Genomic DNA, 13903 nt, shown 5'->3' with positions numbered 1-13903 from the left:
TGCAACTTCTGCTTCCTTCAAGTTTGTAACTTCATACTTTAAGGTATGATTATAGATTGTCTCCAGATGAGCACAACAATTGCAGAATCAGTTCTGATCTATCCTTGGAATCCAGAGCATAGGGGCTGGGGACACTTCTACATTCATTTATGTATGTATGGAGGGTGGGGTCTAAGGAAAACTTAGAATAATATGGTAATAACACTGCTTTACTGCAAACTTCCATTAGTATGTATTGCAAACAATGCCACTATATAGCGATTAAAGTTGAACCTTTAATATTTTCTCATTATGAGTAGATAAATAATCTTTCTTCTTTTTTATCCTAAATTACTACAATCAGACATGATTTTTCTCCATTTTAAAGTGGAATTCCACTTTTCTCCCGACTTGAATCTGATTTTTCTTGATATAGTCTGTTTTTTTTTCATATCATCCCCAATCTTCTTTTTTTTTTTTTTTTTTAAAACAGTCTGTTCGGTCTCATTCTGCAACGACCCTTGTAACGTATTCGTTCCATATATTAGTTAGCCCACAACTCTCGTAAAGAGTATTCTGATTTGTCAGAAGTTTAAATTCATCCAGTGATTCTTCATTTAAAGGAAGGAAACTGATGGCAATGGAAACAAGAAGCGTGCTTGCAAAAAATGGCATCCTGAATTGTTGAGAGACCATGACATGAGAAGTTTAGATAAAGGTTTAAAAAACGTATAGAAATGGGCTTTGCTGGAGCGAAAAGTCAACGGAAATTTAGTTGGTCAGTTTATAAGAAAACTGAACGCTTGAGACTGGCAGTTTTTGACCTCTGCAATATAGATATAAATTACAGAAGTCGTGGTTGGAAGAATCTGGAACAGCACCTACAGATGAAGCTGCATATGGAAAAATTGAAGCTCAGAAGCACAAGATTTTTTGCATGAGAGAACAGATGTAGCCCTCTGTCAGAATATGCGCATTGCATGTCGCCAATACAGGCTGGATTTTGAAAGGAGAAAGGCTCTTGTTGAGAAGGAAAAGAAATGATTGCACATTGAGCCAACAAAATCAGTGGTGACAAAAATGAAGGCTAAAGAAATCTTTGACAGAGCCGCAAAAAGAGCTCGACTGGCATATCAGCAAGTTGTGTCCAGTGGACAAAAAGACAAGTGAATATATGGGATTATTTATAAATAGGTGATGTACTTGGGTGTTTATTTTACAGATTTGTTATAAAAAGAGAGAAGTGTAATATGTTGGCAGCAAAAATTGCCAAATTATTGACTTAATTACGATGTAAACACTGACATGCACATGAAATAACTGAAGCACCAGTAGTTTTGGAGAACAAATTCATGTGACAATAAATATTGTGAAATTATTCAATTTGAAATTTTTGGTAAGTTTGTTAGTTTTTAAAATGATTATTTTGTTATATATTATGATCATAAGTTGCACCAGGAGGAGCTTTTCATGACTGTAAAATGCATTTTTGGCTGGGGGACTTCTGCCCCCTGGACCCCTGGATTGGAGGCGCTGCCCCTTGAGACCCTGTTGGGGAAGAACCCCCCTTTCAGATTTTCAGCTTTTTTTATGGAAGACCAAAATCATGTCGGTACAATAGAACATTGTCTTATTTTTGAGTTAGAAATCTTCACAAGTGATTCATCGAGCTCTTGCAATGATGAGTCACATGTTACATGTATTTAACAGTTACCATGAGACGTGTATTTAACAGTTACCGTGAGACATGTATTTAACAGTTACCATGAGACACGTATTTAATAGGTATCATGAGATATGTATTTAACAGTTACCATGAGAGATGTATTTAACAGTTACCATATGCTTTATCTGCTGTATTGTCTATGGGATTGTGCCAAAACAGTAATAAAAAAAAACTATATAGTGCATTCAGACTTAGGACTGGCAGTTTCATTGGAAAATTTTCATATAGTCTGTATACTAGAGACTCGGGTTCTTTTCAGGTACCTTGTCTGTATTTGCTTTATAGTAAATATTGTGAACAAACTTGGAGGTCAAACTAGACTGCTTTTGGGTGTATGTTTAGGAACCATGCATGCAATGGACAAATAATTATGCAAAAATTACCTATCCAGAAATTTACATATGTGCCTCTTGATCATTTATGTGATGGTGTAATATGTAGTTTTAAAGTCACTAATGTCATATCTTAATTCCCACAGAAAGCTGTCAATGTTTATTGCTTCTTTTTCACTGATTTAAGTCTTTTTGAATTACTTTTGTATTTTGATCTAATTTTTACCTCTGTCCTTTGCAAAGGTGGTACTGCCTTAACACTGACTGGCTATGGATTTGCTGAAGATGCTGATGTTAAAGTAGGAAATGACTTGTGCATCATCACTTCCATTAATCCAGGCCAGATTTTCTGTTTTACTCCTGCCTCTGTAAGTACCAAATTTATTTTTATGTTGTTTACCTTTTCAGCTTGTTTCAAATTTGTGAATACCCAAACTAAATGAATTTTGCAAGGTTTAAATTTTTGGGGATATGAACATTAGAGGTTTCAGCTTTCAGAGATTGACAAGTGCAAGTGTCATTTTTGATATGCTGAAAATGATGATGATGATGCATGACTATAAATAAACATATTACTTATCAATTTATTCTTTGTTGCATGAAAAGCAAATTTAATGGATTGTTTCTCCATCAGTTTACTCCTCATACTCAGTGTATTCAAAACAATGTCATTCAAGTTTCCTGTCACTTCATCATCATGATAGTTACCATTTTCGTTAGCTGTTGTTTAATAATTTAGCTAAATTATTATCTTTCCTTTCTTAGAACTGTGAAAAAAAAATAAGTTCCATTTATTCTTTCACTGAAGTATCATGGATAGTTGCTGCCACTGCTTCAATGTTTTAACTTTATATGTGCAAAGCGCCAGGATTAAAGCATATGTTGCAGATTTCTGGTCAGTCTTAATTATAGTCAAAACAAAAAAGCTGAGTTCATGCTAGTATTCCACATACCAAAAACAGGTACACTCAAATCACTTTCATTTTCACATGTTAATATCTTTTTAAATGTAAGATAACATAAAATGAACAAGAACTTGCTGTGTATTTCATGTTTTAGAAATTTAAAAATGAAATATTATCATTCCCATTAATCAGGTTTCATTTATATGCATCTGGCATGTAACTGGTTGTATTTTTTATATACGATTTATGTTGGTGAGAACCTGAGCAGTGGCTTGCAAACTTTCAATTATGTGAAATGTGAGGCATACCGAATTCTTATCAACTTCAGTGTTTCCTTTGTAGTGCAACATTTTGATGTGAAAATCATCCATGCTTCAAGAAAAGAATCAATAGGAAAAAGCTTGTTTAAGTGGACCTGTTAAGTAGATTTGGAAATAGACTACTTGGTACATCTTCTGCGCATTCTTTTTAAATTAACTAGAAAATTGTCAAATTTGGAAATAACTATCTTAGAGGAAATTTTAGCAAGTTCAGATCGATAGATACCTATTTTGGAGCTTTTCTAAAATTAAAATATATATTATTACTAAATTTTTAACTTTAATTAGAGCCTTTACTGAGTTCCATGGGAGTTTAATAAGAAATAATGTGATTGATAACAATGAAATCCGACAATCAGATCATGACATTCAATTATCTTTTGCATTTTGTACATCTAAATTCAACTTGTACATGTAATGGAAACTTCTTTTTTGTAGCATGTATTTAAAAACTGCATGAAAGTCACTTCTTTAAAGATGAAACTTATGTACTCTTTTATTTCACCAGTCATTAACGAAGAATCAGTTTTGACATAATTAAGCCTATGGTCAGACAGATCCAGTGAAGTAACAGTTTATTTAATTTTCAAAATGTCTTTGCATTCAGGATCATATTATGAACTTAAATTTGAAATAGGTTGTCTCTTATATCCCCAGGCAACAACCAAGACAGTGTCAGTGACTGTGCAACAATATGGAAGTATCCTGACCTCCCCCAGCTCCTTTACATATGATTCTTCACTGGCAGCAACCATTACCAATATCATGCCATCAATTCTGGGAGTTCAGAGTAAAGCAAATTGTTTATCCTTATACGCCTAGCTGCATGTCTGTAAATCTCTGTCTCTTGTAATGTACAAGTTACTGTGACTGGTTTTCTGTCTCTGCTATGCATCTTTATGTAGTTCTGTAAATCTCTGTCTCTTGTAATCTTGTAATGTACCTGTTCCTGTGACTGGTTTTCCATCTCTGCTATACATCTATCTGTAGATCTGTAAATCTCTGTCTCTTGTAATGTACCAGTTGCTATGACTGGTTTTCTGTCTCTGCTATGCATCTGTCTGTATGTAAATCTCTGTCTCTTGTAATGTACCAGTTGTTATGACTCGTTTTCTGTCTCTGCTATACAACTATCTGTATGTAAATCTCTGTCTCTTGTAATGTACCAGTTGTTATGACTGGTTTTCTGTCTCTGCTATACATCTATATGTATGTCTGTAAATCTCTGTCTCTTGTAATGTACCAGTTGCTATGACTGGTTTTCTGTCTGCTATACATCTAGCTATACATGTATCTGTATGTAAATCTCTGTCTCTTGTAATGTACCAGTTGCTATGACTAGTTTTCTGTCTGTGCTGTACATCTGTCTGTAGGTCTTTAAATCTCTGTCTCTTGTAATATACTAGTCTCTATGACTGGTTTTCTGTCTTTGCTATACATCTGTCTGTATGTCTGTAAATCTCTGTCTCTTGTAATGTACCAGTTGCTATGACTGTTTTTCTGTCTCTGCTATACGTCTATCTCTATGTCTGTAAATCTCTGTCACTTGTAATGTACCAGTCTCTATCACTTGTTTTCTCTATCTGTCATTTTTATTATGCTCCATCTTGACATTGATAGGGCATAAAATGCTGTCCTTTTCTGGGTGTCTGTCTGCATGTCTGTGCATCTAGTTATGCTTTTGTGGTTAGGTTAGTTTTCAGGCACAGTGGTGGGGCCTCTGTGTTCATTTAATATATCTGTATCACTCACTTCATCTCTTTCTATCTCTTCATTATGAAATCATGTTCTGCTTGTTTTTATGTGAATTGTTCTTTCGTCTGAAATATAAAAAGTCTCCAGTTTCTTCTAATCAGCACTCATTTTTCTAGAGGTTTTCATTTTCTATTTCAATTAATTCTGTGGCCATTTGGTTAATTTTAGTTATCTATTTAGAACTGTTCCATTGAAACATACATGGTACCCAGGGAATACAGTTTAAAAAAAAATATATACCAGGATACTTTGATTTTACAGAGTTCATATTAAAATGATAACAAATTTTAAATTGCATCTTTGGGCAAGTACCCCACTTTAAATGTGCCTTCCTTGGGTCCCATGTAATTTTTAATGGAACAACTCGTAGTCTGAGCTTGGTTTGAAGCAATTATTTTTCTTACCATATTGCAGAATGATTGATTTAAATCTGCCAGACAGTAGAGCAAGTACAGTCTGTTTGGTTCCAACAAAGTAGGCTCTTGAACAAAAACGCTTTACTTGTTTTTAGAATGTTTACAACAGTTATTGTAATCCTCATGGACTTATATTTTGGATCCCTCAAACAGCTGATGGCAATTAATACATATGTTTGCTATAGCTATGTTGATTAAGTAATTTTGAGTAATAATCATACTGGAATAGGATGAGCCACTTAATCTACAAAGTAAAAACTTGGAAAAAATCATGTGTTGGTAGGACTATACCACATTTAGAATATTCTGTAAGATAAAACATTGATGACTGATCACATTCATTTTGTGCAAAGGGGTGTTCTGATGGAAATGCACATGTTATTACATGATCTTGGTCTTGCCATCTACAGGGATAAACCCTTGCAATAAGAAGTTGCTGTCCACATTGGCTGCCATTTTTTTTGCTGGAATCTGTTAAAAATTGTCATGATTTCATTGTATGAAATTATTCTAATCATAGATATGATGTCTTATTGGCCAGTATACATTATAAAAGTACAACAGTATCTGTTAAAGGTTTGTTCAAGCTATTTGGAAGTTGGAATTGTATTTTCGATAAAAATATTAAAAATGCCAGCATAAGCTCATCTTAGCATACTTCTGGTCCCTTTGGTTTTCAAGCTTCTTATAGATGTTAAAATTATTGTGAAGTGGATGTTGGGCAGTTTTCAAATATGCATTTCAAACATTTCTTGTGTTCATACAAATCATCCACAAACTGATGATTTAATGTTTTAATGATATGCATGTTGTTGACATTTTCAGATGGCACCATTCAGATTTTAGGGTCAGGGTTTGGGTCTTCATCTAGTGCAGCCACTCTTTTGATAGGAGATGTGTTGGCCTCCACTACAGCCTACAATAACACACATGTGACAGCCTCTTTCTCAGGACTCAGTCCTGGCTCCCAGTACATCAAACTCAATGTTGGAGGAAATGGATTTGCCATAAATAGCAAGTATGTGAGATAGTATTTTTAATATCAGGTTTATTTGGTTGAGATTTCAAAAGATATATTCAATTTGTCCTATTACTGTGACTTGAATCACATGTATTCCATTACATACAAGAACTTGGCAATTACTGGGTATTGTAGGGACTACTAGACTATTACATGGCTGTCCTGCAAATAATTTTAAATATTTGGGAAATGAACATATATATGAGTGAAGATTAATCTTAAACAACACATAATATTTATCTAAACCCAAGTCATAATGTTATAAGAGTTGTTTATTCTGGAGCCAAACTTTTGATTTCCTTGCACTCTTTATATAAGGTCATATGACTCATCCATGGGTTTTAAGAATCATTTTAACAGAACAATCATTTGTACGATTTTTATAAGTTAGTACTAATTTTAAAACAAAGCCCCATTAATGTCTTTAATATACAGTTTAATAGCAGTAATACAATTTCTGCTTCTGTTGCATTGCTTACCTTTTCTGGAATACCAAGTCTCCAGCCCAGGCTAAATATTCCCTCCTCCTGTTAGTAATTGGAGGCCCAGGATTGAACAGAACATTGTCTCATGCAATGCAATGCCTTCCTCTTCTTCCATGGACTTTGTTGTGTGATTTGAACATGTTATGATTGCTGATTGATATATGCCTTCGTTGTTGTTTGTAACACATTTAGGCAAATCTTATAACTTTTTGTGCTAATTGAATGTTTTTCTCACCAGTCCTTGCCTTATTTTAGTGTTGTTTTGTGTTTCTGTTGATATTTCGAAGGGATTTTGTGTCCTGCTTAGCAGGTGGTACTCCTGTTCAGCGTTAATCCCTTTTTATTAACTGGTGTGCAAGTAAGTATTAACTACCCTTTTTCAGTTCCTGATTGTCAGGTTTACTGTAATTGTCTTCACTTTCAGAGATTAATATGTTGCAAGGTATATTGTAAACTGGTTGTGCTTGCATGGATATGTTGTCTGTGGACTAATAATTGTATGGGACTTCGCAAATATTTGTCACACCTATAGAGGGAGGAGAACAAATGTCCTTCTTGTCATTACATGATGACCCCATCTATTCACAGGAGGGTTCAGGATCTCTCCCAGTTTAGGGATGTCAGCTGTCCTTGTGAGAAAGAAATAAGGAGCAATTTCCATAGTTTAGAGGTCACCCAAAAGGCCAAAGATGCATGGCACCAGGACTGATGCTGTAAGTGCTACTGAAGGATAGACCCTTGGTTCATTCCAGTGGAGGAAAATTGCCTGAGAGTGACTTGCAGAAAGTTGTTGTCGTTGTTGTAGGGTTTAACGCCATATTTCAGCACACGATGGGCTATACATGGCAGCCAGTATTAATGGTGGAGGAAGAACCCAGGAAATTTCTGGGCAGGAAGGAGCAGCAACCTCTGAAGGTTGAGTAGATACTTAGTGCTAGAGTTTGATATAAGCAACATGCATCTTCCCGATGACAGTAAAGAGTAGTTAGAAGCAACATGCATCTTCCAGATGACAGCGAAGAGTAGTGATAAGCATCTTCCAGATGACAAGGAAGTGTAGTGATAAGCATCTTCCAGATGACAGGGAAGAGTGGTGATAAGCACCTTGCAGACGACAGGGAAGAGTGGTGATAAGCATCTTCCAAATGACAGGGAAGAGTAGTAATAAGCACCTTCCAGATGACAGGGTAGAGCGATGATAAGCATCTTCCAGATGACAGGGAAGAGTATTGATAAGCACCTTCCAGATGACAGGGAAGAGTGGTGATAAGCGTCTTCCAGATGACAGGGCAACATAGTCATAAGTGCCTTCCAGATGACAGGGAAGAGTGGTGATAAGCACCTTCCAGATGACAGGGAAGAGTGGTGATAAGCATCTTCCAGATGACAGGGCAAAGTAGTGATAAGCACCTTCCAGATGACAAGGAAGAGTGGTGATAAGCATCATCCAGATAACAGGGAAGAGTAGTGATAAGCAACATGCTTCCAGATGACAGGGAAGAGTCATGATCTTGATCTGATGATCAGAGCATTGGTTGTCTGTCAGATCTTTGTTGTTGGACTGGTCCGTGACTTGTGACCATGCACTAGTCATCAATTACTGGTCATCAGACCTTGCCCACTGAGCAGCCAAACTCCAAGCACAAAAGGATTGGTCTGGGGGCAGGGATTGGATCAGTGCCCCAATCTCTCTGTTTCCATCCATTCCCAGTGGGAATTGAGAATTGGGTTTTGCTTGCCTATCTGGAGAAGGAGATTGGATCAGCATCCCCCTTCCCTATGTGTAGGTTTAATTCCTTTAAGATTAGGGGATCAGTGTTATCTGGTAGTGAGTCTTTCCCCCCCCCCCCATGATATCATGTAGATCCTTGCCATTATTTCAAGGCATGGTGGATGTGACAAATCAAGCATTTGATCAGTTATCTCTGACCTCATTCAGCATAAAAGAGGTGAGTCACATCTCTCCTTCTATACAATCGAGACTGGATCAGTGATCTCATTCACTTAGGGGAACAGATTGTAGAGTTAATCCCAATATTCCTCGTGAGTGGTTACAAGAAAACACAAAACATATTGGAGAGGGATGCCAGGGAAGACAGTCCTGTCAAACTTAGAGAGTAGCTTTAGGATGATGATGCTAGTTCCATTTTGGTTGACTCTGATGAGTTCCCTAAAGAGTTGGCTGTAGTAGGTTCTTTCTTTCCATTTGGGTCCCTTGCTTCCTCCCACCTGTTTGGTCAGTTGTTAGAGGAGTGGGGAATCTGGACATTTGATGCAATGAACATTTCCCTTCTCAGACTTTAATCCAAAACATTCTCAGGCTGAGGTCAAATAGAAGCTTTCCAGTCTCTTGAGTCTTTCTGGGTTGCACTATATTTGGGTAGGGGTAAGCAATTATATTTATATAATACTCACCTGCATAAATTCCCTTCCTCTGCTTTGATGTCACAAACCAATTTTCCTTGGCATCCGTCCATCTACGGGAGACGATGGCATAGCTCCAGAGTACGCTTTTGCTTATCCTTCTTTTTAGCTCTCTTTTCAGCTTGTTTTATTCTTCTCTTTTCCTCTGCGTTTTGCACTCCCTGCCTGACAGCTAGACGCCAGCTGGAACGGTTGTTTGCACAGCTCTCCCAGTCATTGACATTGATGTTTGCTGTCTTCATATCCTTCTTGCAAACATCTTTGTAGCGCAGATGTGGTCGTCCAGTTGGTCATGCACCTTCTGCTAACTCCCCATATAACAGGTCCTTGGGAATGCGACCTGGGTCCATTCTCTTGACATGGCCGAGCCAGCGAAGGCGCCTCTCGCTGAGTATGGAAGACATGCTGTTCATGTTGGCGCATTCTAGAACCTCTGTGTTGGGTACTTTGTCCTGCCACTGGATGTGCAGAATGCGCCGCAGACATCTCAGGTGGAAGCTGTTGAGTTTCCTCTTGTGTTTTGCATAGGTGGTCCATGTTTCGCTGCTGTAGAGAAGTGAGCTGAGCACGCAGGCTTGGTAGACATGCAGTTTGGTCTTCTCTGTGAGGTTGGGGTTGTTCCAGACCCTCTGGTTAAGTTTGGCCATCACTGCTGCTTCCTTGGCAATCCTGCCGCCCACCTCAGAATCAATGGAGAGTGAGCTGGAGATGTTAGACCCGAGGTATGTGAAGTTCTCGACAACTTCCAAATTGTACCCATCAATGGAGACAGAGGGAGGGGAGTCTGTGTCCTGTGCCATGACATTCGTTTTCTTCAAACTGATGGTCAGTCCAAATTCCTTACATGCATGGGAGAGGCAGCATACCAGCTGCTAAAGTCCATCTTCCATGTGTGATATCAAGGCTGCATCGTCGGCAAAGAGCAATTCACGGATGAGTACCTCTGTGACTTTAGTCTTAGCATGGAGACGGGCGATGTTGAACAGCTTGCCGTCAGCCCTGGTATGGATGTACACTCCCTCGCTGCAGTCCTTGAATGCGTACTGGAGAAGCATGGAGAAGAAGATGGCAAAGAGCGTCGGCGCAAGGACACAGCCTTGTTTGACTCCGCTAATGACTGGGAATGCTTCAGATGTTGCGCCATTGAAGCACACTGTGCTGTGCATGTTCTCGTGGAACGACATAATGACAACAAGCAGACGTGGGGGGCAGCCGATCTTCTGCAGGAGTCTGAAGAGTCCACTCTGACTAACCATGTCAAATGCCTTCATCAGGTCTATGAAGGCAATGTAGAGGGGCATCTGCTGCTCGCGACACTTCTCCTGCAGCTGACGTAGTGAGAAGATCATGTCTACAGTTGACCTGCCGGCTCGAAATCCACACGGGACTCTGGGTAGATGTGGGAGGCTAGGATCTGCAAGTGCACCAAGGCAACATGGGTGAAAGCCTTTCCGACGATGCTGAGGAGGGAGATGCCCCAATAGTTGTTGCAGTCACTACGGTCTCCTTTGTTTTTGCACAAAGTGACGATGTTGGCGTCATGCATGTCCTGTGGGATGTATCCCTGTTCCCAGCAAAGGCAGAGGAGTGTGTGTAGGGGCTGGAGCAGTGCTGGTTTTCTGCTCTTGAGGACTTCAGGCGGAATGCCGTCGCTTCCAGGAGCCTTCCCACAGGCAAGGCAATCGATGGCTTTTCCGAGCTCTTCCAGGGTGGGCTGTGTGTCTAGCTCCTCCATGACAGGCAGGTCTGGAATGGCATCCAGGGCAGTTCCAGTGACATTGTTTTGGGTTGCATATAGCTCAAGATAGTGCTCAACCCATCGCTGCAGTTGTTTCCCCTGGTCTGTGATGACTTCGCCCTTCTTGGACTTGAGGGGGGTGGTCTTGTAGCTGGGGGGGCCTGTCGCCTTTTTGATACCCTCATACATTCCTCTTGTATCCCCGGTGTCAGCAGCTGTCTGTATACTGTTGCAAAGGTTCAGCCAGTAGGTGTTGGCACAGCGGCAGGCGGTCTCCTGGGCGTTATTCCTTGCAATCCTGAGGGCTTGTAGTGTTCTGGGGCTAGGTGCAGCCTTGTATGCCAGGAGGGCTTTCCTCTTTGCCTCAGTCATGGGCTCCATCTCCTCCCAGTTTGGCTCATACCAGTTGACATTCTTTCGCTCCCTCTTCCTGTAAGCTGTGATGGCTGAATTGTACACAGAGTCACGGATATGAGACCACTTGGAGTCAATGGTGTCATCAGGTGTCACTTTGGTGAGGGCTTCCATCAGTTTGCTGATGAACTGCTGTGTTTTCTCTGGGTAGCTTGCACAGCAGGTGTTGATACGTGGGTGACCCTTCTTCTTGGCGTGGTGCAGCTTCTTGGGTAATATTCGCACCTTGCTGGCCACGAGGGAATGATCCGTGTCACAATCGGCACTGTGGTAGCTGCGGGTAAGGAGGACACTGGCCAGTTCTGCACGCCTGGTGATGACGAGGTCTAGCTGGTGCCAGTGGCGTGAACGTGGTTGTCTCCACGACACCTGGTGGATCTCCTTGCATTTGAAGTAAGTGTTGGTCACACACAGGCTGTGGGAGCAGCACATCTCCAGCAGTCGCTGACCATTCTCGTTGATCTTGCTCCTTCCGTAAAAGCCGAGACAGGTGGACCAGGCCTCATGGTCAGCTCCCACTCTAGCATTGAAGACTCCTAGTAAGTAAAGGCTTTCATTGTTGGGGATACTGGATATTGCCTGATCCAGAGCCTCATAAAACTTGTCTTTCTCCTTGTAGGTGGAGTAGAGGGTTGGGGTGTACACACTGAAGATGTTGACTGGGCCTAAGGATGTTGACAGCCGGAGGGCAAGGATTCTCTCAGTACCTGATGATGGAGGTTCAATGAAGGCGATTAGCGTGTTCTTTACGGCAAAGCCTACACCATGCTGCCTAGGTTCACCCAAGGGCTTCCCCTGCCAAAAGAATGTGTAATTGGCTTCCCTGATGGTGCCGCTGTCAGCCAGTCGGGTCTCCTGGAGGCAGGCAGTGTCGATGTTCAGTCGGGAGAGTTCTATGTCAATGACGGCAGTCTTCCGTGCATCGTCAATCTGCTGTAGGTCAGTGGTCAATCCAGGACACATGGTCCTGATGTTCCAGGTTGCAAAACGAAGAGTTGGAGTCTTTTTATTTCTTCTTTTAGTCTTTCCTGGTGCAGAGTTTTGTGGCCCACTTGTCGAGATGGTTCTCTAAGCTCCACGCACCCAGTGAAGCAGGCAGGCCATGGCGGGCAGTACCTTACTGACTGGGGGCTGCCCAGCTTTAGGCAGGCGGTAGCTGTCCAGTGAGACCTGATGATCTCTCCCACCGTCAGAAGTAATCCCTGGCTTTAAGCTCTACGCCAATCAAGCTTTGACTTAGAACCGGTAAACTGCTACTTCTCGTGTTGTGCCGACGCCGTACGACGATGCTGGAGTGTCCTCTCCAGTGGAGCTATGAAGCCTGGGCAGGTTGGTATGGAGAATCAGCTGTTGCCCATGCAGCAGATCCCCCCTCTCCACGCAGCTGGTGTGCCCAAGGGAACGACGAATGCCGATACAGCTTGGCACCAACGGCGTCGCAGGAGTTGCCGGAATGACGTTGAAGTCAATGTCATACCGCCTTAGGGACTCCATCTCCGGATTTTCTGTCGGGGTTTACTCCCTTAGCCTTTCCCATGAGTGGGTATAGCCACAAGGCAGCAGAGGTTTGGAATCGGAGTTTTCCTTCTCCTAGATGAGCTACCATCCAAGGTTTACGAGTCCCATCTACCCGAAGCAACTGGTTTTAAGGTGCCAGTGGGCCGCCTTCACCCCTTCTCCTGTTAGTAGAAAACATGGTCTGCCGGGCTTCAAATCTAAGCCACTCGTGAAGGCCAGGAGCTGGATTTTAGGTGACAGAGGCAGTAAGAGATGCAGGCCGTATGGGGCATTTTGGAGGATTGGGGCGCTTGTCTCCCACTTCCACCCCGGGCAGTGTCAACCTTAGACCACAAACCGTATTTACTGAATAGAAACAAGATGGCCACTATCGCTTAACCGGCTTGAAGCAGCTGTTCCGTTTTTTTAGTGCCATTTTCATGATATTTGTGCTTGTTGCCTGTTTTCATCTTCATTATTGTGTTCATTATGTATTGGCTGTTAAATTTGTACATGTCTCTTCATCTCCTTGTTTTGGAAATGAGAACAATTAGACTTTTTCTCAGCTGTCTTACTCCACTGTTTTTGAACAAACCGCCATCACGTGATACTTGCCAGTCAACCCGTTTATGCTACGATGGACCCTCATTAATTGCTTTAAATGACCACTCCTTGGCTCTCCACACTACATTGTGCTCTAGACTAAATGAATTAGGACTACATTCATCATTACCTAAATGTAAACAGAAGCGGATAAAGAAACATTTCAAAGCTGGCCGGCATAGAACAGGAAGAAGAATTCCAGTTATCTCCCTTATTTTGGCGCAACAATTTAAAAACAGTTTGACCGTTAATTTAGATAACCTAATTCAAATCCCAATTAATTTGTCA

The 13903-nt window shown here is 40.9% G+C and overlaps 1 protein-coding gene across 1 annotated transcript in view; it reads left to right on the top strand.

Moving 5' to 3' along the window:
• LOC149808313 (fibrocystin-L-like) overlaps window positions 1–13903 on the top strand; it is a 171334-nt gene that overhangs the window by 65106 nt on the left and 92325 nt on the right. Inside the window, exons 21-23 of the mRNA XM_089966857.1 lie at window positions 2281–2405; window positions 3920–4052; window positions 6259–6451. Of these exons, the coding sequence (XP_089822983.1) occupies window positions 2281–2405; window positions 3920–4052; window positions 6259–6451 (451 nt within the window). The remainder of the gene's footprint in view (window positions 1–2280; window positions 2406–3919; window positions 4053–6258; window positions 6452–13903) is intronic.

Source organism: Sinohyriopsis cumingii, chromosome 1 (assembly GCF_028554795.1).
Source record: "Sinohyriopsis cumingii isolate HCF-2022 chromosome 1, ASM2855479v2, whole genome shotgun sequence".
Lineage (NCBI taxonomy): Eukaryota > Metazoa > Mollusca > Bivalvia > Unionida > Unionidae > Sinohyriopsis > Sinohyriopsis cumingii.
Note: the sequence above shows the minus strand (reverse complement) of the source record. Positions and strands in the feature narration are given on the sequence as shown.